This window comes from Danaus plexippus, chromosome 27, assembly GCF_018135715.1.
Source record: "Danaus plexippus chromosome 27, MEX_DaPlex, whole genome shotgun sequence".
NCBI classification, from domain to species: Eukaryota; Metazoa; Arthropoda; class Insecta; order Lepidoptera; family Nymphalidae; genus Danaus; species Danaus plexippus.
This window is the reverse complement of record NC_083555.1, coordinates 3,415,578-3,441,510: the sequence shown is the minus strand read 5'-3', so window position 1 is coordinate 3,441,510 and position 25,933 is coordinate 3,415,578. Positions and strand designations below refer to the sequence as shown.

General features: G+C 28.9%; 2 protein-coding genes across 3 annotated transcripts; one reads left to right on the top strand and one right to left on the bottom strand.

Moving 5' to 3' along the window:
• Positions 1-16,496: 16,496 nt before the first annotated feature.
• Positions 16,497-18,998, bottom strand: LOC116775695 (uncharacterized). The gene is made up of 2 exons (XM_061525156.1): positions 18,947-18,998; positions 16,497-17,536 (listed from the first exon to the last, which is right to left on the bottom strand). Exon 2 carries the CDS (start codon positions 17,525-17,527, stop codon positions 16,514-16,516), a length of 1,014 nt encoding a protein of 337 aa, XP_061381140.1. The 5' UTR covers positions 17,528-17,536; positions 18,947-18,998; the 3' UTR covers positions 16,497-16,513.
• Positions 18,999-19,522: 524 nt separating this feature from the next.
• LOC116775549 (uncharacterized) lies at positions 19,523-21,035 on the top strand. 2 transcript variants are annotated; one of them, XM_061525169.1, is made up of 2 exons: positions 19,523-19,583; positions 19,930-21,035. In XM_061525169.1, exon 2 carries the CDS (start codon positions 19,938-19,940, stop codon positions 20,925-20,927), a length of 990 nt encoding a protein of 329 aa, XP_061381153.1. In that variant the 5' UTR covers positions 19,523-19,583; positions 19,930-19,937; the 3' UTR covers positions 20,928-21,035. The 2 variants fall into 2 exon arrangements, with proteins under 2 accessions (XP_061381153.1, XP_061381154.1); XM_061525170.1 differs by having other exon boundaries at positions 19,527-19,579.
• The last annotated feature ends 4,898 nt before the right edge of the window (positions 21,036-25,933 follow it).

Here is a 25,933-nt window from a genome sequence, read left to right as displayed (position 1 = left end):
TTATTATTTTAAAACTATGTACATACTACTACTTGCTGAAAAGTAACCGAAACGTCGGGATTATGTAGTTTTAAAATAATAAAATCCACGTAGTATATCTGAAATATATTAGTTTAATTTAAATGAAAGAAAATATATATTAATTTTGAACTTTGAATATGATAACTTTGAACATTTTATTTTCTTCCGGCCCGAATATTCGTGTGTGGTTTTGACTGAAATGTTAGTAGATTAAGTCTATCAACTTAATTTCTGAAACTTCTACTTCCTATAACAGCTATTGAGAATAAAAAAGTTAGATTTAAAAGAATTTTTCGTCTGTTTACCTAATTGTCTCTATTAGCTTATTGTTTTATCCATAGATATGAAAATTGTATATGCCAGGGTCGTGCACAGAGATTTTGGTTAGGGTAAGCAGAATATGCTTGAAAAAAAACAATTTTCCTCATAATTTTCTCCTCTAAAACATTGATTATAACGAGATCTAAGACTATCGCGAGTATTCATTTAAATTAAACAAATACTTTTGGATTACTACGCGCATTTTATTATTTTTTAAGGGGTAGACGAAATGTCTGCCCCTTTAAGTAACGAGACGTCAGTAGTATGTAGGTTTTAAACATAAAATATGCGAAGAAATCCGAAAATATTAGTTTCATTTAGACATTAATAATACTCACGCATAAAGTTACAGCAGTCCGATCAGAACGAACATCTATATATTTTAGGAGTCTCTCAACTACCTCTGAGCCACGAAAGTACCTTAAAACGATTACTGTTTGTTCATCACCGCTTTATAAAAGTTAGTTAAATCGGAATATCCAGCGGAGATCCAAACATTCTTAATATTGTTATTTGAAAACAACAAACAAAGAAAACAAAATAACTAATTTGTGTGCACACAACCTGCTAGCTGATTAAAACTATCATAAAACTTTTTATTAAAACAAGCATCCTTACCTTTTTTTTGGTTAAATCTTAACTGGTCGCACACCTTCACTTTGAAATTATTTAATTTTTTTTCATCAAACAACAACAAACGACAACGTATTCAAAAATCAAACGACAATTGAAAATGTACTCGTAATTAATTTCGTTAAACAAACATCACCACTACAGAGCTCACAACTATAATTTCCCATAATTCCCTCAATAGCTAATTAAAACTTATTCACTTGCGCTTCGAAAGACAATAATAACAAAATGGCGAAAAAAATATTTGAACGGTATACCAACAAATTAAATAGTCACTTTTCATTTGACAGTTTCTATGACGTTTTAAACGACTAGGGTTAAGGAAGCAGTGCCACTTGAATAACAACAAATAAATTGCTCACGAAACTCACTTCATATTACTAAGATACAATTGTATTTTATTAAATGATTATTTTTTTATTATATAGGTACTTTTACTTTTACTTCATCTTAAATAATTCTAATGTATTGCTGAACACCTAAAAGAGATTTTCATTAGTTATCACAGAACGTTGAAAAGAGCTACTTGTGAAGTACACAATGAGTTTTTCATTAGAGAGCAGTTTTTTTTTTTAAGTGAAGAGCTAGAATTTGAGGCTGTAATTAAAAACCTTGTCCTTGTATATAAACTTTTGAAGTATTTCTTGTATTTTGATGATTAATATACATTATATAACACCGATTGTATACAAAGGATCCGTTATACAATTTACTATGTACATATGAAAAACTTTTCAACTTCACTTCACTGGCAGCTTCAAACTAATATTGCCATTATTTTTGAAATTTATTTTTTGTATGAAATAATTTTGTATGATTATTATTAGTAAATGTCATTTAAATTATGAACTAAGTTCTAAATGTTGTTAATTCTGTGAATGTCTGTGTGTGTGTGACTTTCTGTTGAGGAAAATTTAACTACATAAAACTACTTCACGTGTTTTGTAGACAAATTAGTGAAATTATGATTATAAACGTTTTGTTCAATAAAAAACACATTTTGAAATTGGTAGATATACTAACGATATGTCATGACAGATATACGTAAATAACGACGAAAGGTGTTAAAATGTTAAAAAATATTTTTTTTAAAGCCACGTATTACCTTCATAATAAATGTTAAATTAAATTAAAATTTATATATAAAAAAAAAACATTAACTAACCATAACGTCCAACGTCCTAAATAATTTCAGTGGCCTCATATACTCCATATATGGGACAAACCATAAATTCGATTACTGAGTTGTTACTTCAATCAATTTATTGTCCGTCCAGTAATAACATTCAATTATGGTAACGATTGTGCCGCTCCCGTTTCATTGCTACAAATGTCGGGGGATGGCTATTCCGGATAGATGGATGTATAGCATAATGGCTTCACAGCATATGATAGTAATTTTACACATCTACATTATCCTTTAAGATAAACGATAAGAGTTTAATCATTGGAAAAAAACAGTCTACTAATGATATTTAGATGATTTTAAGTTTAGTTGATTAGGTTTACGTATTTATGGAGATATTTAAAAAAGGAATCAGAGATAAATAATATTAAATGTAATATTTGAAATAGTTTTTATTACTATCTATAAAAAATATTGCAGGGTTATAGATCTCGAAACAATGATGTAGGGTATTTAAAAATATAATAGTTATTGCTGAGCGGTTTATAAAACTAACGGGAAATATATGGTTAACCGTTTTGTATAGCCATCGAGGCTGTTCAGTTATGCTTATCACTGTTACCAAAAACATTAAAAGCCAAGATACCTTACTTTCTGAAGCGCGGAAGCACTAAAAAGTAAATTTTAATTTGCCTTAGCCATCTCCTAAGGCTACAGCGTGGCACAAGTCATTCGCTCTATAATCAAAAGCAAACAGCGACGGGCATTATTTAATCAAAACTTTAAATTTTAAAATATGTTCTTATAAAATATATAGCGGTATCGTATTTTTATGTTGATAACGTACGACGTAACACAGATCAAAGGCTCTCAATAAATATTAAATATTAAAAATACAATACTGTATTCTGTTTCGTTTGTGATAATCCAGGGAAAATCTCAAAGTAATATTTATATCGTTTTCGTCAGCTGTCAAAAGTTTCTTGACACTCTTCTGTAAATGACGATACAGTGAGTGATAAATGAGACGACACCTTCCACAAACAATGATTTTAATGTAAGCTATTTATTTCTTTGTACTGAAATGAGAATTATGAAAATATAATAACATATTTATAGCAAAAAAAAAGTATCCTAACGTTTACCACAAGTAAAATCTGTTGGAAGGTTACACGTTTTTTCTAATTGGGGCCTTTTAATTAAAGATTTTCAAGAAGTCGGGCCTAATAACCTATTCAAAAACTTATTGCAAGAATCTTGTTGAATAAATAGCACTATACAATATTTATACATATTCAAGTACTATTAAGGCCAATTCTGAAAAATCAGGGCTTATATGTGATACATCAATCTCATCCGGACAGATTATTTTTAGTTAAAGATAATTAGCGAAATCGATCAAGACATAAACATTATAAGACGGAAGGTTGAACAAAAAATTAATAATTTTAATAACTTAAAATTGTAAGTATTAGTTTTAGATTACTAGAAAAATAATAGTAAGACTAATAGAAATAGAGATAGTAGTATTAGGATAGATAAATATCTTTCCTGTTGCCTCATTTTCATATAGTGCACATAGTAAAGTAAATAAAATGCCTTGTATTATCTTTTCTGAATATTAAATTTAACGTAAAAAACATATTGATTGGTCTACATTAAAAAAAACTTTGAAATGCTTCTATCAGATGAGATCGTATTATTTACGAAGCTGTAAAATAAAATGTAACCAAAGACAATTTAAAAAACCTGAGGGAACCTGAATTTATTTCTGTCGTAAAATATCTTGGATCGTATGAAAGTCTGAATTGTATGTAAATTTTATTATTCACATGCACTGCTTTGTGGACAAGAGCATTTTTTTTTTTTTTTTATTTGCATAGTAATACAAGTCGCTATTGTTCTGTATGATTTAGATTTTTTTGTCGTTCATTCTTTTTTAAGACATTTTTAGTTATATAATATACATTTGTAAATTAGATGTCTTTGAATAATAAGATATAATAATGTTTGAATATGATTTAATTAGTGGATAAAAATTATAAAAATATGTGTTCGTACAACTGGTTTGTCTTTTCATACCTCGGATAAAGGCATTCAGAAATTATCTTTAATGATTTCGTCTTATTAAAAATTACTAAGCAGAAACGAATCTTAGGACGTTTTGACCGATATATCTCTATAAAGCTTTCTATTATAAGTAAGGCTTTCTAATAATTAATATTTTTAATGTTTAGAATAAAAATCACACGTATTGAAAAAAAAATATATTGTTTTATAAGGCATATCAAACAAATGTTTGTAGAAACCTTCTACTTTCTAATTAATTTCATTATGATTAAAGCGATGTACTCACCTATTTTTCTCACTGTTTACTACATTTATAGAGTTACATTCTATATATATTTATTCAGGTATGTTAAAAGCTACTCTTATAGATTTTTCATCTCAACTGAATGATACAGTCGGAGATCGCAAATGTATGCAAATCAAATATAATTCATATTTGTCTGACGTTAAAACTTGTTTATATATTTTCTGAGACGATGAAATATCTAAGTTTTTTCCATGCATAAATGTTTTTTAAGCATTCTTATGATAATTATAGTGTGGAAGCTGGGTCAAAATTTGGGAACAAACTAAAGTATAATACAGTTAATTATAATAATTGATATTTTTTTTTTGTTATATTCAAGATATTGGGTTAGCTACAACTTAACAAAAGTTTAGCGGAGAAAATCATAGAAATATTTATTAACCTAATAAATATTATTTTGATTGTGGCCTGAGATTAATTTTTTTCTTTAAATAACATAAGATTTTATCCCTTTCAGCACATCATTATTTATTTAAGCCAACAATCGTATATCCACAACTAATATATATTTTTCCTATATACCTATAGAACTTAGATCCTCTTTGTTTGTCTGCAATTAAAGTGGAATTAGGACCCCAAAACCTCTTAAAGGTATCACTATGATAGTATTTGAAGTATTCTTTTCGTAAATTGTTTCATTAATACGTCATTTGTAATTAATTGATATCTGATTACAGTTACTAACAAGCGTATTAAGAGACCGTGTACACAAAATCCCTCTCTGCCTTATTTGTGGTATCCTTATCGGGGTATACGAGTAACGTTTTCATTATTTATAAGACTGATATTTTGTATGTAGAGGTAAATCTTTTCTACACTAAATTTTATATCTTTCAAACCTTAATATTAACTAGGGTACAAATATATATAAAGCTATAAATATAGGATGAACTGGATTAGCAGCTTTAGTGGTTTACCGTCGAATATATCATTACCTATAATAAACAATATACCTGATAGTCGTAGAGAGTGTAAGCCTTCTTAATTCTGTGGATAATGTGGCTATGAAGAGTTTATTTTCTGCGAGGCCAAGGTCCGACCTATTAGTGGGCATCCCTGTGACGGGCGTATCTCCTAGGGCTCTTCAAGCCCGAATTTAAAAGGTAAGTCCCTTTCAAACCCACTATCTCCACTCGCTGTCACAGACAATAGGGATGAACCAAACATATTTTTAGAATAAATTCTGTTTAGTTAAAAATCCACAAAAAATACGGTTGAACTCATGGTAACGAATAGTTTTAATTTAATGAAGATAGGCTTAATTCTATCAATTAAGGCTTTCTATAGTCCCATTATTTCTGAATACTGAACAATGATTTGGCAGATTTGGGTGATAAGAACATTGGAGCTTGTTTCGTAAAACACTATTTACAACTTTGAACAGTTATGCTGATGACAGTAAGACGAGACAGAGGAGATAAGCAGTGTTATTCTACTAGACTAAGTAAGTTTCTAACGTTAGAATTTAAGCTATAATGTATATAGGTACATATATATATATATCTATTAATATTATATTCAGTAATTCAATTTAATTAAGGATAAATTTTCATTTAATTATTTCATATCTGAATTTTAAATCAAATATTTTTCTCAATACGACAGTCTTAAAATACAGATGTATAAAAAAAATATTCACGTTTTTTGCAAAACGATCCCAATAGTTACAAGGGCGTTGTAAGGAAAAACGGGTCACAGGTCACGGGTGTGAAATCACATTTCAAAGATTTTTGGAAATGTTAAATAGCAGACCTTGGACAGAAAAATTGTTGAAGCAATTTTTTATTTTAAAAATTAAAAAGGTGATTTCCTGAAACTGTAGTTTATTTATCGAAAACGCATTTTTTTATACATATCTTTATTTGTAATATAAAACAAAAAATATTAATAATAATATATTTGTTGTGTTTTTCACTTATATTGTTTGTTGAACAGAATTTTAGTTTTATTGTTACAACATACTTAATGTATTAATAATACTTTCTTAATATAAATTGTTTATTATTTTAAATGAGATTTTAATTATAAACCATTTATTTCATTGTCACCAAAAAGATTTCATGGATAACTTCTTTCTAAAAAGAAAGTGAAGTGTTCAAATTTTCTTTATAATTTTATATACATAGTTATTTTCTTGCTTATTCTCGATTTAAAATATTCACATTTCTTAGTAACATACAATAAACATGTTACATGTGATAGTCATAGCTATACAATTTTTCTAAGTGTAATTCTTTTTGGGCATAACCTAATTAATAGCGTGATAGAAAAATATTTTTTTCTTACGGTGACTTTTCTAACTGGAGTGTCAAATTACTGTTGCTTATACTTAGAAAGCCTTGGTCGTATTTAACCATGTTCGAGTGATGGATTGCATATTGTATTGTTTAATTCATTAAACATGTAGATGTTGCTGTTTGTTTAACGAAATAATTGAAGGGGTTCATGGTAAACAACATGCCGGATTATATATATACACACACATATATATATATATATATATATATATATATATATATATGTGTGTGTGTGTGTGTGTGTGTGTGTGTGTGTGTGTGTGTGTGTGTGTATGTGTGTGTGTGTTTAATCGAATTAGAGAAGAGATTTGATGGTTTATTGGTGTTTTAAATTTAAAAAAAAAATTAAAGCCATTATTATTGATATTCCAAAACAATCCAATAGGTTTCGTTTTTATTTCTTCGCGAATTTATATCTACTTAAACAATTTATGAACATTCAAAAACTTGGTTGACGTAATATGATTTTTATTTAAAGTCATTCTTTTCTGATAAGAATGTGTTGGATTCATGAATTTTATTTTAAAAATTATATACTACTGCATGATTTTACATAATAATTTAATCTAAATATTTGATGTTTTGGTCTATGAAATTGTATTTACATAGTTAGTTTCATACTATCTGGTATAGAATATAATATTATGGAATTTTCAACTTGTGTGTTGTAAATTGCGAAGTAGATTACGTTAATAAGTCGCTTCTGTTTGCTGTCTGTGATTGATGTTCCGGAAATTAAATAGCTTGAATTAACATAACTTTGTGTCAATTATTTTTAACTATTATTTTTGGTTAGCAACGCTTTAAAATTACATTAAGCTAGAGAAAAAATATACGTTATAGTGTTTTAAATAAGAAATACTTTCAATGTGTAGCATAATATTATGTTTAAATGACTATAGTAGGCTTAATTAAGTCATGGCGGCCTGGAGGTTAAAGGCCCGCCTCTCACACGTGAGGGCGCGGGTTCGAAACCTGGCAAGTACCCATGTGATCTTTTCCGAATCATATGTACTTTCTAAGAGTATTCAGACACCACTGACGGACGGTGAAGGAAAACATCGTGAGGAAACCTGGTCTTATAATTTCAAATTTTAAGATTGAAATCGCCGACCCGTGATTAATGCTCTAACCTTCTCCATGTGAGAAGAGTCCTTTGCTCAGCAGTGGGCTCCTATAGGCTGATCATGATGATGATGACGATGATGATGATACTAGGCTTTGCTCTCAGATTTTTTCGCGTCGGTCTGTTTGCTCTCAACAGTGATCTAATAATAATCACACAATCAGGTTCCTTATAAAGAATAAAAAAGTATTTAACAAAGAGTTTATAATATCATAAAATATAAAAAATATAGTTCTTATTTCTGTGTTAAAAAAAATGTTTCTTACGGCTCGGTGTTTCTATTTCTTTGCCGTAAGATATTAAGAAACTTTTGACAGCTGACAAAAACATTAATAGAAAAGTTTCGAGTGTTTTTCAAAGATATTCCTTATAATGAGATTTAAGGCTTTCGCGAGTATACATTTCAATGAAACTAATATAAATCGGATAACTATGTTTTTTATTATTTTAAAAACTACATACGCCCGACGTTTCGGTTACTTTGCAGCAACCGTGATCAGAGGCAAATAAATTACGCGTAGTAATACGAAAAATATTATTTTCATTTAGATATTCCTTATGTTTATATTTAGAACCGAAACTAAGTGAGGGTATTGTTAAATCAAATATTATATCTTTTAAAATATTAGATTTCAAAGAGCCTTAATCAAATAAGATTTTATCTAAACTGCTTTAATGAAAACGTTTTTTGTCCTATTTTACTAAAAGGAAAAGTTTAATCTGTCTGACTATCCAGACAATTATTTTTATAGAAATGCGTCACTTTATTAAGATAAAATTAATGTCAAATACAAAGGTTTACGGTCCCTGGAAGTTGTAAAAGTCAAGATTAAAATCAACGCCATAAAAAGATATGTTTTTGCTATGGATTTTCTCTTTATATTTTCTCTCAATATGTTTCTGTTACTTTAAAAATTGTATTGAAATATCCTGTTGTACGCTAATTGTAAGTTTTGATACTCTTTATAATAATATAGTGTTCTTAGGTGCCAGGAAACTGAAAGAAAATCTTTGAAGTCTAGACAAAGTGTTACACGTGTTTTCAAAAACAATTTATTATTACAAAATATTACTAGCGTGATTTAGGATTTCACTTCTAGAACAACAACGCCATCTAGTTCACTATATAGTAAGTTTAAAAAACTAACCTAAACAATTTGAAATCTATGTAAATTTAACAAATTGGAAAAAAAACGAACCAATCTTTCAGTAAGATAATTTTACAAGTTTTTAACCACTGCTTTGTTCCTTATACCACACAACCTTAGAGTTATCTGTATTCTTAAATACACAGTACATAATAATTATAAATCTCAATACACTATTAATGAGACACAATCAAAGTAACACATAGTATAATATCAAGCAATTACTAAAACACTCACCGCGTCTTCATTGCTTCGGAACACAAGGGAGCGTTTTATTATCCCTCGTCCATCATGCTTCTTCATAATTAAATGTCAAGTGACGCACGTGTTAGGTTTGGTTTCATTTAGTTTTATGGACAGCAATTTGAAAGCTACGTGCATTATCTAAGTTGAAAAAATACTTTCACATCTTTTATTTGGATAACACGCGGAAAAAAGATCTAGTTTTATAAATATTGAATGTTGTATGATAGCTGAATGGATATTGGCAACGTATGAATGCGATTGTAACTTTGTCACAGAACAAAAGAAATTTTATATATACTTAAAAAACAGTTTCAATTAAATGTCTGTTTCAGGCGAGACTTGATTTATTACGCTATAAAACAAAATGGCGCCCCAGGGGCACTAAAATTTTGTACATGAGTTCTATCGTAAAATAACTTGAAAAAGGTACAAATATTTGAATTCGGGGTAGATGTAATCAGTGGAAGCAACAATGATTTCGAGTCGTAAAATTTTGTTGCATATACATCTCTGCTATAACTTAATATATAAATTGTGTACGAGAAAATATAATATGTAAGAAAGTTTATACGACTCCAGACAGGTTCTAAAGACATAGCTACAGACTCACGTAGAAAGTATTTTATAGAATGCTAATAAAACTAACTATTTTTTTTATCCCAAACGTATTTTGCTCTTGGAATTAGTTTTGAACAAAATAGTCCTTAAAATCCAGATATTATATACCAGTCATTATATACATATAAGTCGTTTTTACGGTCACGACGCCGATAAAACAAATTTATTATTGGCAATTCTGTCCAATGTTCCCCGGCAATAAATCAAGCATATTTTTTAACCATTATTCACATCGAATAAAGTTTTATATTTGTTATATTCAAAATCTACACTCAAGAGTAACGAGTCATGTTTTTACGAAACTAAAGTATTTGATTGATATTAATTCAGTATTATAGTCATAGTGGTCTAGAGGTTAAAGGGCCGCGTCTCGTGCATGAGGGCGCGGGTTCGAAACCTGGCCAGTACCAATGTGATTTTTTCCGAGTCATATGTACTTTCTAAGAGTATTTTAAATTAAAAAAAAAATATTCTGAAACAAGTTGATAGTCTTTCAAGTAAACGACCAGTTTTCGGAAACCGCTGGCATAAGCTAGAATATAATCCTTATATATTAAGATAACCTTTATCAGGGATATAATACATTTAGGCGGCATATATTTTTTGCGATAAAAATAACATATATAACATACAAATGCGTAAATTTACTTTGAATAAAATGACATAGAGGGTGTTAAGTTCCTGTTTCGCACGCTAGCATTATCCATTTTTTTTTTAAACTAAACGTTTCTTAAACAGCACAACCATTACTATTCCAACATCAAGATAAGATAATAAGTTTATGTTTACTTCAAGTAATAACAAAAATGGAACACATACAAATATTATGATAATAAAAAATATCATATATTCAGTTTTTTACACAAAATACTTGTGTCGTGACCTTTTTAACCATGATCAGAATATTTAAAAAGTATCTCCCAATAATAGACACACGTACCGCGCGTTGATTTTCATTCACGTGTCGTGAATAAATAAGGCTTTTGTGGTAAGCCCTTCGCCAAAAGGAAAAGAATTAATTCAGTACAAAATTAGAGTCATTATTGATGCATCAAGTCAAGAAACGAAAAGAAGAATACGTGTTGTTGAATCAAATACATATTTTTATAGAAGTTTTTTTTGATGATATTATATAATACAAAATTTTAAACAAAACTAAAAATTATTTGTTATATATGTATTTTTTCTAAAATTGTTCTCATCATCATCATCATCATCAGCCTATCGGAGCCCATTGCTGAGCAAAGTTAGAGCAAAAGAAAGTTAGAGCATTAATCACCACGCTTGCTCCAGACAGGTTGGCGATTTAAATCTTATAATTTGAAATTATAACACCAGGTTTCCTCAGGATGTTTTCCTTCACCGTCCGTCAGTGGTGTTTAATCACTCTCAGAAAGTACATATGACTCGGAGAAGATCACATTGGTAACTGCCAGGTTTCGAACCCGCGCCCTCACGTGTTAGAGACGGGTATTTAACCTCCAGGCCTAAAATTCACCTCCACCACGACCAAAATTGTTCTATTCATAATGTTATATTTTTTTCTTGATATATAAAGAAAGCTATCATTTATAAATATCAAGTTAAAACAGATACCTCATTCGTCTTAATTAATAATTAATTAAAAGCTCAGTTCGTTCACGTATTAACTGTTGGAACTACATAAAACTGTTCTCTTTTCAACTGCCTTCCAGCGGTGCCCTTGGTAATTGAAACTGGCTGATATCCTTAAATATAAAAAAGAGTAAGGAAGAATAAACTTTAATTTAAATGAAAATAAAACTTATATTTTCAGACGTCCTGCCTGTTTTTTATTATTTAAAAATACATACTCTAGACGTTTCTTACTTTGCAGCAACCGATCACGGGAAGTGATGAAAATTTTCATCAAAATATTCGTTTTATTTATATGAATATTCGTGAAAGTCTTAAATATTACGAAATAAAATAGTCTTCTCTTGTATTAAACTTGTTGTATTTATACTTCTGTCGATTTTTACATTTTAATATATCTCAAATGATGTCTACAAAATGTGGTAATTTTAACAGAGACGTGACTCTCAATCAAGCCTAATCGTGACATGACTTGAGAATTATTAGCTCAACAGAGAAAAAGGAAACGAATGATTTGAAGTCGAGTCACGGATACGAGAAATCATTGACAATGTCTTTAAATGAACAAACAAATAATATAACAAAGGTCTTTATTATACTCGATTAGCACTGTTTGAATTATGGATTGGAAAATCTCTGTGAAATATCTTTTTGAAATTTAAATTACACTGTAAACATCCGGCTGCCTGTGATTTAAAGCTTTGTTAATTCTAAAGTATTCTTTTAGGAATCTAGAAATAAATATTAAAATATAACCATGTATTTCCAAGTATGTTTTTATCGTGTAATATTGATCCTAACATATTAAATTGTTTTGTCTTACTGTCCACTTTGATCTCAAGCATCTCCTCTTTCGAAGTCCGATATTAAATTTTATAGATAATATGGCCAGAACATTTAATAATCTTTGACATAAACATTACAGCAAACTTGTAAAACATTGATTTAAATAAACATATTTAATATTCTACCTTAATACATAAAATTAATATACAATAAATAGTTTATAGTCACACAATATTTTATATAAATACTAATTCAATAGAAATTTTTATATCCATTAACCATGATTATCATTAAGTTGTTACAATTTACCTAAAGATCATTCAAGAACTAAATCCTTTCAGTGACATATATGTCCAATAAATTAAGATAAAAAAATTATCAAAACTATAAAATTTTTACGAAATTAATTCCTGTGTTCTTCCACATTGACTTGGGATATAACAAATAGAAACTAATATATTTCGGATATACACGCGTATTTTATTATCTTAAAACTACATAATCCCGACGTTTCGGTTACTTTTCAGCGACCGTGATCACGGACAGACGGGATTATGTTGTTATAAAATAATAAAATCCGCGTAGTATATCCGAAATATATTAGTTTCATTTGAATGAATAAAACTGGCGGAAGTGTTAGATCTCATTATATAACAAGTAGCTTACATTGTTACGTATTTTACAAATATCGTATACATTAATAATTGAGCTTGCAATAACTATTGTGTATTTTGTTCTAGATAAACATAGTTAGTTAGTTAAGGCTGCTAACAAATGCATTGGATGGTACTAAATAACCATCTCAACTTGATTTACAATAACTAGTCTAGCAACTGTTATACCGATTGTTATTTTTTAAATACTTTAATAAAATAATCGATTTTATTTCAGCTAAATATACGATACAGTACTCGGATGTCACGAGTTATTTAATATTTTTTTTGATGATAACCCCGGCGTTTCTGTTCCTTTACACTTTACAGCATCGTGAAGCAGACAGCAACAGCAGACGAGATTAAAATTACAGTATCCGAAAGATTTACTTTCATATTAGACACCATTATATATTTTAATAAATGCTTTTGGCTGTAAAAATGACATTTATTAAAAAATATATATATAAATCTCATAAATTTTATTATTCAAGAAACAAAATTAACTTAATTATAAAAAATATGTCTTTTTGAGGTTCAGCCGATTGATATAGTTTATCTATTAACAGAAGAATAATTTTAATGTTTATTTAAATTATAACAGAAACATCTATATGAATATAAATCTATTAATTCATTGTTCAAATTACTAACTCTGTTAATTTGGTCCAGGAATGCATTGTGAATTCCTCCAATTTGGTTCTACATTGCTGTTAGATATTATATAATAAACACAGATTTACAATGCATTAGAGAGGACAGTAATAAATTTAATATTTTAACTTACTTTAAAAAGAAAAATTTTAGTTCTATTTTAATTCACAATAAAGAAAATTCTTGTTTAAGTCATAGTGAAAATATATGTTTATATTATGTTAATTTTTTACTTCGGTTTAAAATACTTGAAAACTATTTTAAAACATGCAGTTCAAAATAAGTTTTTAAGAATTTGAATTATTCTATAGCTTTTAGTATTAAAGGTAAAGGAAAATTATTCCATGATAAAAATTTGTTGATATAAGTGAAAGCATAGATCTTGGCTTTTTGTGAAAAGTTCAAATAACTATTAAAACTGAAAAATATGTATTTAATAGCAATCAAAATTAACCTTTCTAGGACTTTACCTAGGACTTGTTAGAAAAGTTCCTTTCATAAACATAATTTCTAACATTAAAATGTTCAGTCATTCAACATTAATATTGAAAAGAAAATTCTTTGTGATATTCTTAAAAAAATTATTCATTTATATCTTAATAACCACTTCTTTATTTTTTGTTGACATTGTTTATATATTCGTCAGTTGGATGAAGTTGTAGACGTTGGTGAACAGATTTAGAAAAAAAATTATAAGCAAGACAAACCTTATATATCTCTAAAAACCATTATTTGTTGTCTATAAACGACTCGATTTCTCCTACAATTATATATAGGGCTGATGTAATATTAATCATAGTATTGACTTTATCATTTCAAATATTTTTTCTGATAAATAGGATATATTTTTTTGAATTTTCATAAATTGCAAGGTGGCAGAGCCTAGCTGTGGTCAAGTAACTACAGCTCGATGTTGCAGCCGTCTATGGGCGACGGTAACTACCTCCCATCTAAGCTATCTACTCGTTTGCCATCTTTGAAATTAAAAAAAAATAGTTTTCACGTGTAAAAAAATCATCCATAGAATCTTTAATATTCATTAACGTAAACAAAGCTTTATGTATAATATTATAAGATCATTATTGTAATTAAAACCTTATACCGTATAACGATAATGAATCACCCTATGCTCGTATAACGTAATCTACGCAAAGTAGTCCTCATGGTTGTCAAATGCGAAATGATTAATTGTTGATATAATCATTAGAAAATATCTTCTTGAAAATCGCAAAATTACAGGTATATTTATGTATTAATTTGATGTAAGTACGTAAATGGAATTTGCTTTAAAATATTTATGTAGTCTGATTTTGTTTTGCGTGATACATTTTTTTTATAATATATTTTTTTTAAACCTGTCAAGTACACTGCGTTTTTTCCCAATTATATGTACATTCTAACAGTATTTAGATACCACCGACAGACAGTGAAGGAAAACATCTTGAGGAAACCTAGACGGATACATTAGTAACTACAATTTCAGGTTATTAAATTTAAGTCGCTAATCTGCCATGATTGAAGTGGTCATTAATGCTCTAACCATCTCCATGCGAGAAGAGGCCTTTGTTTAGCAGTGGGCTCCGATAGCCTGATAATGATCATGATTTTTTTGCCCCCTTTTTTTATCCTAAGTTATTTTTCATTAATGAATTTTACTATTCAATTACTCTCCGTCTGTTTACACGTCTTCTAAAAAGATAACACCGTCGGTATGTAGTTACAGGATAAAAATCTAACCTGAAATCTGACCTTAAAGATATTGGTTTAAGTCATTCCTTAGCAAAACTCGAGAACGTCTGTTATAGTGTTTATTATAGTGTGTTATGGTTATATAGTGTTTCAAAATAAAGCATTTTTTTACTATATTGTTTTACAAACTTTCTAAGTAGATGTTAATCCAACAAAGGTCAATTAAAAGTATATACATATATATGGACCTTTATAAAGAAAGTGGTTTTATTCGATTGTATCTTATAAATAGGACAGTGCTAAATGTTAGTCATACTTCTATACTTTAAAAGTATGAAAATATCAATCAAACATTATTATAATTAAATATACAATTTTTATCAAAATATTCTTATAATGTTTTTGAATACAGATATTTTAGTTTCCTTTTATATTAAATTATAAAAATTTAAAAGCAATTTATATTTAAGTTCTTGTTACTGTTATCGTAGTCATAGTTTTGAAATTATCACATTTGTTATTTTGTTCTTAAGTTACTCGTTATATTTTTTTTCTTTCCTGGTCGATGAAAATGATGAAATCAATAAATGTTTACGTCTATTAAAAGTTTACATAGACTCAATAAATACTTAATACATTTTCTATTTATTAGAAGCAAGACGACTTTCTATTTCATTGAAATATACAACACCAGTTTTAGTAAACATAATTGTTTAGATTTATATTAACAAGCAAAATGAAACCAAGATGAGATCCATGAAACCGATGAATGACATTGCTCGCAAACATAATTCCAAAAAACTCAGGATCCTGAAAAAGATTTCATTGTGAAATATTTTAAACTTATTTTTTTTTTAATACGCAATTAAATTTTTCTTATAATTTAACAATCAGAAGAATATCATTTTGCTTATAATATGTTTGAGATATATTTTTAAATTTTCCAAAATAAATCAAATTATTTCTACTTCTTTAAAGGGTTTAAAGTAATTTAACAATGGCTGGCTGGCTTAAAGTGGTTTTTAAATTAAGGAAACCACATCCAATTCGGGCCATTCGTTTGAGAACTACGATGCTACATACGCATACAAACGTTGAGGTCACAATTATAACATACTTTTTTGGTTAACACTAAAAGAAATTCCATCAAATATAAACGAAATAAAATTTTTTTGTTGATAAATTCTAAATAGTTTTAAGATCTCTAAGAGCCTAGTGAATTTTTGCCTTTTTCGGCATTACTGCGGATATTCTCAGCCTGAAAGTGAAATTTTTCAAATATTTTCTCCGCTATTAGCGCTATCAAATTAAATTCGTACAGATTCTTGTTGTAAGAGTAGTACTGCACAAAAACGGCATCAGCGCCGTAGGCCGTTGGTTTTGCATTGGGGCTGAATTCCAAGCCGGCTGCATCAGAAGTTCCATTAGCGTAAACGATGTAGAGTGCATTATCTAACATCAAAGGCACAGATTCCTCCATAATAAACGGTGGGTTTATGAGCTTAACGGATTGCGCGACTTTCGGAAGGCCTTGAATTTTTTTAACGCCATCAGCGTTTTTAATGAACACCTCCTTGTTAGAGTTGTAGAAGTAAATGTTTTCAGAATCGTCCAAAACAAATTCCATAGCATCTTCCACTTCGTCTAGAAGTTCTTTATTTTCACCATCCTTCGTCACGTTATATAATTTGTGATCTTCGCTGAGAATGTAAATATGTTTTCCAGCTTTATTTGAAGCAATGTCAATAATACTATCGGATATTTCTCCATACTTATCAGCGGCCTTAGAGCTCACGTTATATAGGTATAAACCATCGCTTGCACCGAAGTAGACTAATTTATTGTCGGCGAATGATGCAGCCGCTGCTCTCCCATTTGGTAGAATCATTTTCACCTCATCATTCTTATATAAATACAGTCCTTGGTCAACGCGTTTACCATCCTTGAGATCGGCTTCGACTATGAAAACTGTCACATCTGTAAGATCGTTCTCGTCAGATTCTGATTGGCTGTCAGAATGTTTCATCGACTCATCAAAATTGAGAGCATTCAAGGGCACAATAATATCAACAATGTCATGTTTTGCCTTATATTTGACTAGTGATTTGTCGAAAAGTTGTCTTGGTATCACAATCTTTTCATCATTGTCCCCTGAGAGGAGTGCAGCATGACAACTTCCTTTGAGGAGGACTATACATAAAAATGCTAGTGCTCTCATTATTGGTATCTGGAAACAATTATTGAATCATTTTTATTAAGACAACTTATCAGTTAAAAAGATAATGTTTTTTTATTTACTTATTTATTTATTTAATAAAATTGTTAGACTTAAATTGTATGATTTTCACGTTATAGAAAAAAATCTTGCAAAATTAATAAAAAAATTATTTCAACGATATCACAAAAAGTGTGTGGTTGTAAGCAATAATTGCATTAATTTTAAATAGAAATTTGTTTGTATTAGTGCATTGTATATAAAATTAAACGGTTTATCTGTTTATGAGCTTATCTATTTGTGTTTTTAAATCATGTCAGAGTTCACTGATAAAACAAATAATACTTGCAAGTAATAATTAATTTGTTTCCATGTGGAAATTAAAATATATATCTTTTTTATATTTAAAAAAATTTAATCACTTTTATTTTAATTGATTCAATAATAGCCTATTGCATGAAGTATACTTTAAGCTTACAGTGTTACAATGTAAAGCTTTTCAGCGTATCCTATTTTTGTTAAAATACTGATAAATGAAACTAATATTTTTCGGATAAACTACGCTTGATTTATTTTCATAAAAAACTACATACTCCCGACGTTTCGGTCGCTTTTCAGCAACCGTGATCACGGACAGACGAGACGTCGGGAGTATATAGTCTTTTACAAAAATAAAACACGCGTAGTTTATCCGAGAAATATTAGTTTCATTTAAATGAATACAACTCGCGAAAATCTAAGATCTCATTATGAAGATACTGATAAGATCATATAAAAAAGGGTACAAAAAAGGAAGACAAAACGTACATACAAAATCTCTCCAATTAATTAGCGTAACTAATTATTGGTTAACTAATTGATATAAAAATTTTCCATCGTAACATTGATATTATAATTACTATTGTTACTAAAGTAATAAATTATTATATATAAAATAATATTCAGTGACTAGATTTTTAAATTGTAAATAAACTGTATAGCTATAACTTTTTATATGTATTTAGGTATAATGCTAATGTGCCAAATTTACACGTATTTTCGATTTGCACTAAAAATAGACTAACAAATCTAAGACTTGTTTTAATAAGAAACAAGGCAGAACATAAGATTTTAGTGTTCATACTAAACAGTTTCTATCAATTATCTCAGTATTATTCTAAAGTGTTTAGATAATTAAATTAAACAGCATCATTGCATTCTGTCACTATATTATGAAGAAGTTTCTTTTAGTGAAGAAAAAGAAAACCTGAAACGCAACTTAAAATCGTTTTCAGGAAGCTCTAAAATAAAAAGAAAGATAAAACCCATCGAGCTAAGACTCAACGGTTCCAAATTCGGGAACCATAATTAATATCTATTAAATATATCAAACGAAAATCACGGGAAGAACTAGTATATATATATATTAATTGTTACACTCACCAGTGATTAAGTAGAAATGCGCTCTCTTAATGCAACTTTTGATTTATATATACCAATGATTATTTGTTTCCTTGTGGCATAAAAATGAAAAGAAATATTTTGCTTGTCTTCGAAGTGATTATTAGTCAAGTAATAACGCTGGATATTGATCTATCAGTTTACAAAAAGAAACAAAATCATGATTAATTTGTGAAAGTTATAACATGTTTTCAACTTACTGAATTACGTTTTATTTTCAATGGTCATTACATATTTAAGTTTTTATGGAATTATTTAAACTAAGCTTACATAGGAAACATCTTCAATGGATTTATTTTATAGACAATATTTCGATAGTTGGTACAAATTATCCACAGAATGCTCTTCAAAAGGAAATTAATTTTTGCATCTTAAACTTCAGTACCGGACTTATTGTATTAGATACATACAAAGGGTCGTTTATAACATTGACCTAGCGAATTCAATGAAAACCTTCTAGCGGTCACCTAGATATTATCTTATGTCAAAGGTCAATAATAATTAAATAATTATCACTTTTAGAACATATATATAAAGGACAGAGAGTTTTAAGTTAAACCTATTAAGTGATATCGGAGACGTCAAGATAAGGATACTGTGATACCACAATCTTAGGTGGGTACGTACAAAATATTTTATTTATCTTATACTCTTTGGAGTGTAAATTTATACTTTTTTCTCAATGTTATATATTTTGTTAGAATTTAATTTACACATAATATATTTCTTTTAATTAAGTTAGTCTTAAGTTTGAGCGATAAATACGTTTATTCATATTTAACGAAAGTGTTTAAAATATTGAATACATATTTAGAATTTTTCTTTCAAGCAAGCTTCTCTTTTAGAAAAAAGCTCTAATTTGTTGATTTGTTTCTTATCTAGTTTAAAAAGCATAAACCTTATAGGAAAACTTTAGTTAATAATAAATTTTAGTTGTATGTTCTATAAAATCTTTTATTTTACAGACTTAAAAATGAAAAAGTTGCTAATAATCATAGCATTATGTCTGGTGGACGTCTGTTTGTCTGATGAAGAGACTTTTGTTATACCAAAAGAAGTGTACGATAAAGCTTTTTTAAGATACGAAGCGGAACATGACATAGTTGACATTATTGTACCTTTAAATGCTATAAATTTTGGAAATTCTGACAGCAAGAGTGATCCGGATAATAGTCTCAAAGACGTGACCGTTTTCTTTGTGGAGGCCGACGTCAAAGATGGCAAATACGATTATAAAGGGCTATACAGATTTAAGAACAATGAAACAAAAATGATCCTTCCAACAGGCAGAACTGCAGCTTCTTCCACAAATGATAATAAATTAGTATTTTTCGGTGCGAGCGATGGGTTGTATGTTTACAATGTTGAAAAAGACTCCGCAGAAAAATACGGACCAATAACAGACGGCATTGTAAGTATTGTAACTGATGAAACTGGAAAAACGATTCACTTTATAAGCGATGATCACAAGCTGTACAAAGTCACAAATAACGGCGAGAAAAAAGAAGCTGTTAAGGAAATAGAAGACGCTGTAAACATGGTGGTGGATGATGAAGGAGTGATCTATTATTACAACTCTAAAAACGAAATATTCATAAAAACTGGTGATGGACTCGTACGAGCTCAGAACCTCCCGGAAAACCCCAAGTCGGTTAGGCTCATTCGACCACCGTTCTTTTTGTCTGATTCTGTTGCCCTTGTATGCGATAATTCGGTTTATATGCTCCACGTGAATGGAACAAGTGAGAAGTATTTTTTGGATTTCAGCTCGGAATCGATGCCGACAGCTTTTGGCTTAGAAGGAGTTTTCGCGGTTTACTACGGTCACGATAAGAAATTATACGAATTTTATTTGTTGGGAATTAAAAACAATCACGACTTTGACAGAATTAGGGCCATAACTGATAAAATTACCGAGAAAGCGGAAAACCGTAAGCACACTTTGGGTTCAAAAAAAGACTAAGAAAGAGAAATTTTACACTTTTACTAAATCTTTATTAATGACAATAAACGATTTTATATGAATTTATTTGCTTTAATAAATACATTTAGTTTTGTACTAATATTGTTACATCGAAGGTGATTTAGTTCTTTAGTTTTGTTTTAGTAATGAGTCGTCTTGAAAATTTGATAAATGTTATTTAGAAAAAAGCCGAATTGATAGCGTGACTATAATTAAATGTGATTAATTACACAAATTGTCCTAAATTTCAAACAAATGTGTCATAGTAAAATTATTTCTAAAACACCTAGGAACCATTACAAGGGAACTGGCTTTCAAAGAAAAAGAATTGCATCGAAATCTGTAGATTGCTCTAGGAGCTATAACGCCACATACAAAACATAAAATGACTAAAACGTCAAACCCGAGAGGAATTTGACCTTTTCGTCTGTTGGTAAAATTTATTATACAGAATTGATTAATATAAAATAATAAAATCAATATTAAAAAGTATATAATTTTGATGATTGTATGAAATACGTAAATATTATTGAATTTTTCATCTTAAAATGATTGCCAATATCGTATCTTGATACACGTCTCTGGCTCTGGGAAGTAATTAAAAAAAAAGGGAGATTGTTATTAAAAATAATTATTAAGGCGTAGTAAATCCCAAAAATATTAGTTTTATTTCAAAGAATACTCGCGAAAATCTTAGATCTCATTATGTAAAACTAATATTTCCGGATTTACTGAGCATTTTTTATCATTTTAAATACATACTCTCGGCGTTTCGGTTACTTTACGACAACCGTCATCACGTACAGACGAGATAATAAAAAAAACGCGTTGTAGGTACATTCGAAAATATTATTTTTATTTAAATGAATACTTGCGAAAGTTTAAGATATCAGTGGCAATAATGCCTAAAAATTTATTATATATGATGGATTTAATTGATCCAGTATTATTTATAAAAACTATGACGTCATTACTGACGTCACAGTTTTTATAAGCGTAAATTTCTTTATCATCGTCAGTCTATCAAGCTTTTGAAGGAAATCTTGTAAATCATCTGACAAACCCTTTTAAATCGAAGTGGTCTGCTGCAACGGTTCAAATGAGAATGTATTTAAAACGTACCCTCGCCTCTATTTATACCAATACTCATTGTTGTGACTTCACTTGCACAGGCTATACATGTGATTACTTAGGTGACCCCTGATAATTTTAACTGCCCTTAATTACCTATAAATAACGCAAATAATATGAATCTCGCCTATATATAATTAGGTGTGACAAATAAGGTAATAAGTTTGAAATATTTTAAATTTTTCTTTTGTTTGTGGCAATATTCATCACAAAAAATATTTTTTATTTCAATAATTACTTTATGGCCTTCACCCCTTCAAGCCGGTTAAAGACACTGTAATAAAAATGACAATTCCAACAATGGACAGAAAATATTAATTAAATATGTGAGTGCATAACGTAAAATCTTTCACAGTTTTATTTCTTTAAGATTTATATGTATTTAGCTTTAAAATTTGTTCTGGTTTTGTATTATATTACATATTTTTTTACTCATAAAATGTAACTTTATACCTTCCGTTATGAAAATCGTGTCGGGGTCGTGAGTGTTAAAGATTAACTTTACTTATACAAGGTTGAATATCACGGGTCGTTTAGTTGATGGTACTGAGTAAGAACTTATTATCATTTGACATAAAACCCATTTTATAATCATTATATTTGGCAGTTCATGACATAGAAAATATTCAAGGGATGTCCAATTAAAATTACGCCAGTTATATAGGCTGCGTTTAACTAGAAAATTTGCCTTTTGTTTATTAAAATATGAATTACATATTAAAACATATAACCTTTATCTAAGGCTACATGTTTGCTTTGATGTTAGGATAGCAATGTCATACCATTTCTTGTGTGACATCAGGAATATTCTGGTTCACACGGCCTGCTATTCGTTCCAGGGAGTCAGTATAGTATATATATAAGTCCTTAAAACATAAGTAATTTTATTCCTTAGATCCAAGAAGAGAAGATGAAAGAAAAATACTCAATTAAATAAAAGTGTAATATATAAAAAAGCACTCCAGATATTGGGTTTAAATTTTTTTATGAAGCAACACATCAAATGTCATTTTAATAGTAAATTTTCTTCCGTAATGTATCCGCTTCCTGTAATTATATTATAAAAGTGGTTATATAAAATATGTTTAGTAACCGTCACTAAACATACATACATACTATACGTTTTGTACGCTTTGATATGCATTGATATCTAGTAAATTCTGCTTATCACATCGTTGGTAATAAACATTACATGTTTACTATAATATAAATAGCGGTTATTTAACAATAATGTCTTATGTCATAGTATTTCCTTAATAACTTCAGGCAGCGACGTTATAACAATATTTTACGACTACCCTCATTTCTGTGAATGTGGTTTCGTGTCCTAGAATAACTTGTTTGACATTTGTTAGCTAACAGTCATTTGTATGTATTGAATATAGATATATATAGGCATCCAGATTTATGGCATATTTGATGGGTTATACTGAACTTATAGGCTTATAGTGATTAGTATGTGTGTCGGATTTAATACAAATTCGTTGTTTTTAGCTGCTAACGTCACTTATTACAGATAATTTATATCATTCCATGATATTTAAAAATGAAACTTCAATTCCTCTGATTATCCTTGTATTTCTGGTAGGTTCTATTTTCCATGGTCCGCACTCACTGAACTCAACTGTCATTCATCCAAACGTCGTATCTATACCAAAATTCAAAAATAGTTCTATTCACCTTTTAAACAGACTGATTTCGTTTCACTTATAACAATAATTATGAAGCCACAAGTTTCTGTTATGCTATCCATCGTTAGTGCTGCTAGCGCTGATATGTATATTAGGAATTAGAACAATTTTTGTTACCTACATTGTAACCATACTATCCTAAGAAACTAGTTATGACATTGAGAGACACGATTTAAATTATAGCTTAATATTTAAAAGCCATGAACTAAAAAAAGTTATATTATAATTTAAAGAAAAAAAAAGATTGTTTTTTATATAATATTAAAAGTATTAATGTTCATTAGGAATTAATCAACCCAGTTCCATACTCTTTTGATCATCCAAAATTCTTGAACTACAATATATTCGCTCTGATTTAAGTGACTCTGATACAACATCGTGCTCATAGCCACAGTGATTTGATTCAAATAATATTATTTTAACAAAATTTTATACATATACTCTTTAAGTTTAAATTATTTTTAAAATATGTATGTATATGATATAAAGAAACATTACGAGTAAAGGTTTTGTAAATGTTTATATTAATTAAAGAAATGAAGTTGCATTTAAATGAAACTAATATATTTCGGTTATACTACGCGGATTTTATTATTTTAAAACTACATAATCCCGACAGACATTCACATCTCGTCTGCCCGTGATCACGGTTGCTGAAAAGTAACCGAAACGTCGGGATTATGTAGTTTTTAAATAATAAAATACGCGTAGTATATCCGAAATATATTAGCTTCATTTAAATGAATAAAACTCGTGAAAGTCTTAGATCTCATTAAATGAAGTTTCATTTTCAGATTTTTCATATATAAAAGTAATCAAAATTGTTATATAAATTCTAAAATCATGATTGTTTAAAATTATTTTCTATTATGTTATTTAAATGTATATCTACTTTTTTATGCTTAAACATTTTGAACGATAGTTTATAATTTAAATCTGCATGAATTTGGTTTCATTTAGGAGCTCTTAATATGTAATCATACGTATCAGACCAGTTAGTAGTTATATATTTTCCCTTTTATTTCAGCATGATCTTATTTTTACCGACTACCTAAAGTATTTGTCTGAGTTTTGTATAAAACTTAAAATTACAAATATTTTCCTATGCACTTTTCAGACAACTTAATAATGAACCAACATTAATTCGTTTTTGGAATGTTCTTCGAAGGCAGCTCTAGTAGACTCTTTTCAAATTTGTTTAGTTAGGTAGGAGTTTGGATGAGGGAGGTGAGCGTTTAACGCGCGTTAGTTAGGGGCCTCTTAAACCTACACCTGCAACGCGATGGACCCGGCACCCGCACATTGAATCTATTGAATGCTAAGAAGTTTCGTCTCATTTTATCTCAGAAGTAATAGTTGAGAAACTGTTTTAAACAAGTTCAAAATACTAACTGCAATACTCTCAAAGTCCATACATAAAACTCTCCACAGACTGGTTCTGATCTACCTTCTGTATGTAATAGAATATTTATACAAGTTTAAAATTTACTTTATTTGTAGAACTGTTATTTATACTTTAGTAAAAAAATAATATTATATATAGGAGTGTACTCGTACATATGCTAGCGCCGCCTACCGAATAAAATGTGTAACTTAGGATCATCAAGAAAAACGATCTGCTATAATCTGTGCAATAGCGACAGTTTTTTCTGATAAAAATCACATTGCATTTTCAATAAAAACATCAGTACTAACCTTTACCTTGTTTCATAAGATTTACTATTTGAGAACGAGGCTTCATATATAAAGATTATTTAACACACTTTTCATTTATATGTATTTTAAAGTACATATATAATATATTGCGTATAAAATTTTAGCTTTCCAGTAAGGGGTATTACAGGATACTATGAGAGAGACCGTAACATTGAATAATACTCTTAACGATGCGGTGCACTGTTTGTGTTCGAACAACACAGGAAGTATTAAGTGTTCTTGAACTAGTAGAGTAACGAGAATGCTCACTACAAATAAAACTTCTTCTAAGAATCGACTAGCTAGTTGGTATAAGTGTTGTAAATAAAGATCTCCATTTTATTTATTGAAACTGATGGTTTTACGGATTTATGATAACAAAAAAAAAAAATAATAATTAAGGTCTAACGTTTTCATTGTCTTTCGCTGATTATCCTGGCCAGCGTGAATAATTCCATAGAGTAATCAAATGCCAAAATGGTTTTCATT

What these genes read in the sequence shown, in the direction of transcription:
- LOC116775695 (XM_061525156.1), bottom strand. Translation starts at nt 17,527, where the DNA reads ATGAGAGCACTAGCATTTTTATGTATAGTCCTCCTCAAAGGAAGTTGT.
- LOC116775549 (XM_061525169.1), top strand. Translation starts at nt 19,938, where the DNA reads ATGAAAAAGTTGCTAATAATCATAGCATTATGTCTGGTGGACGTCTGT.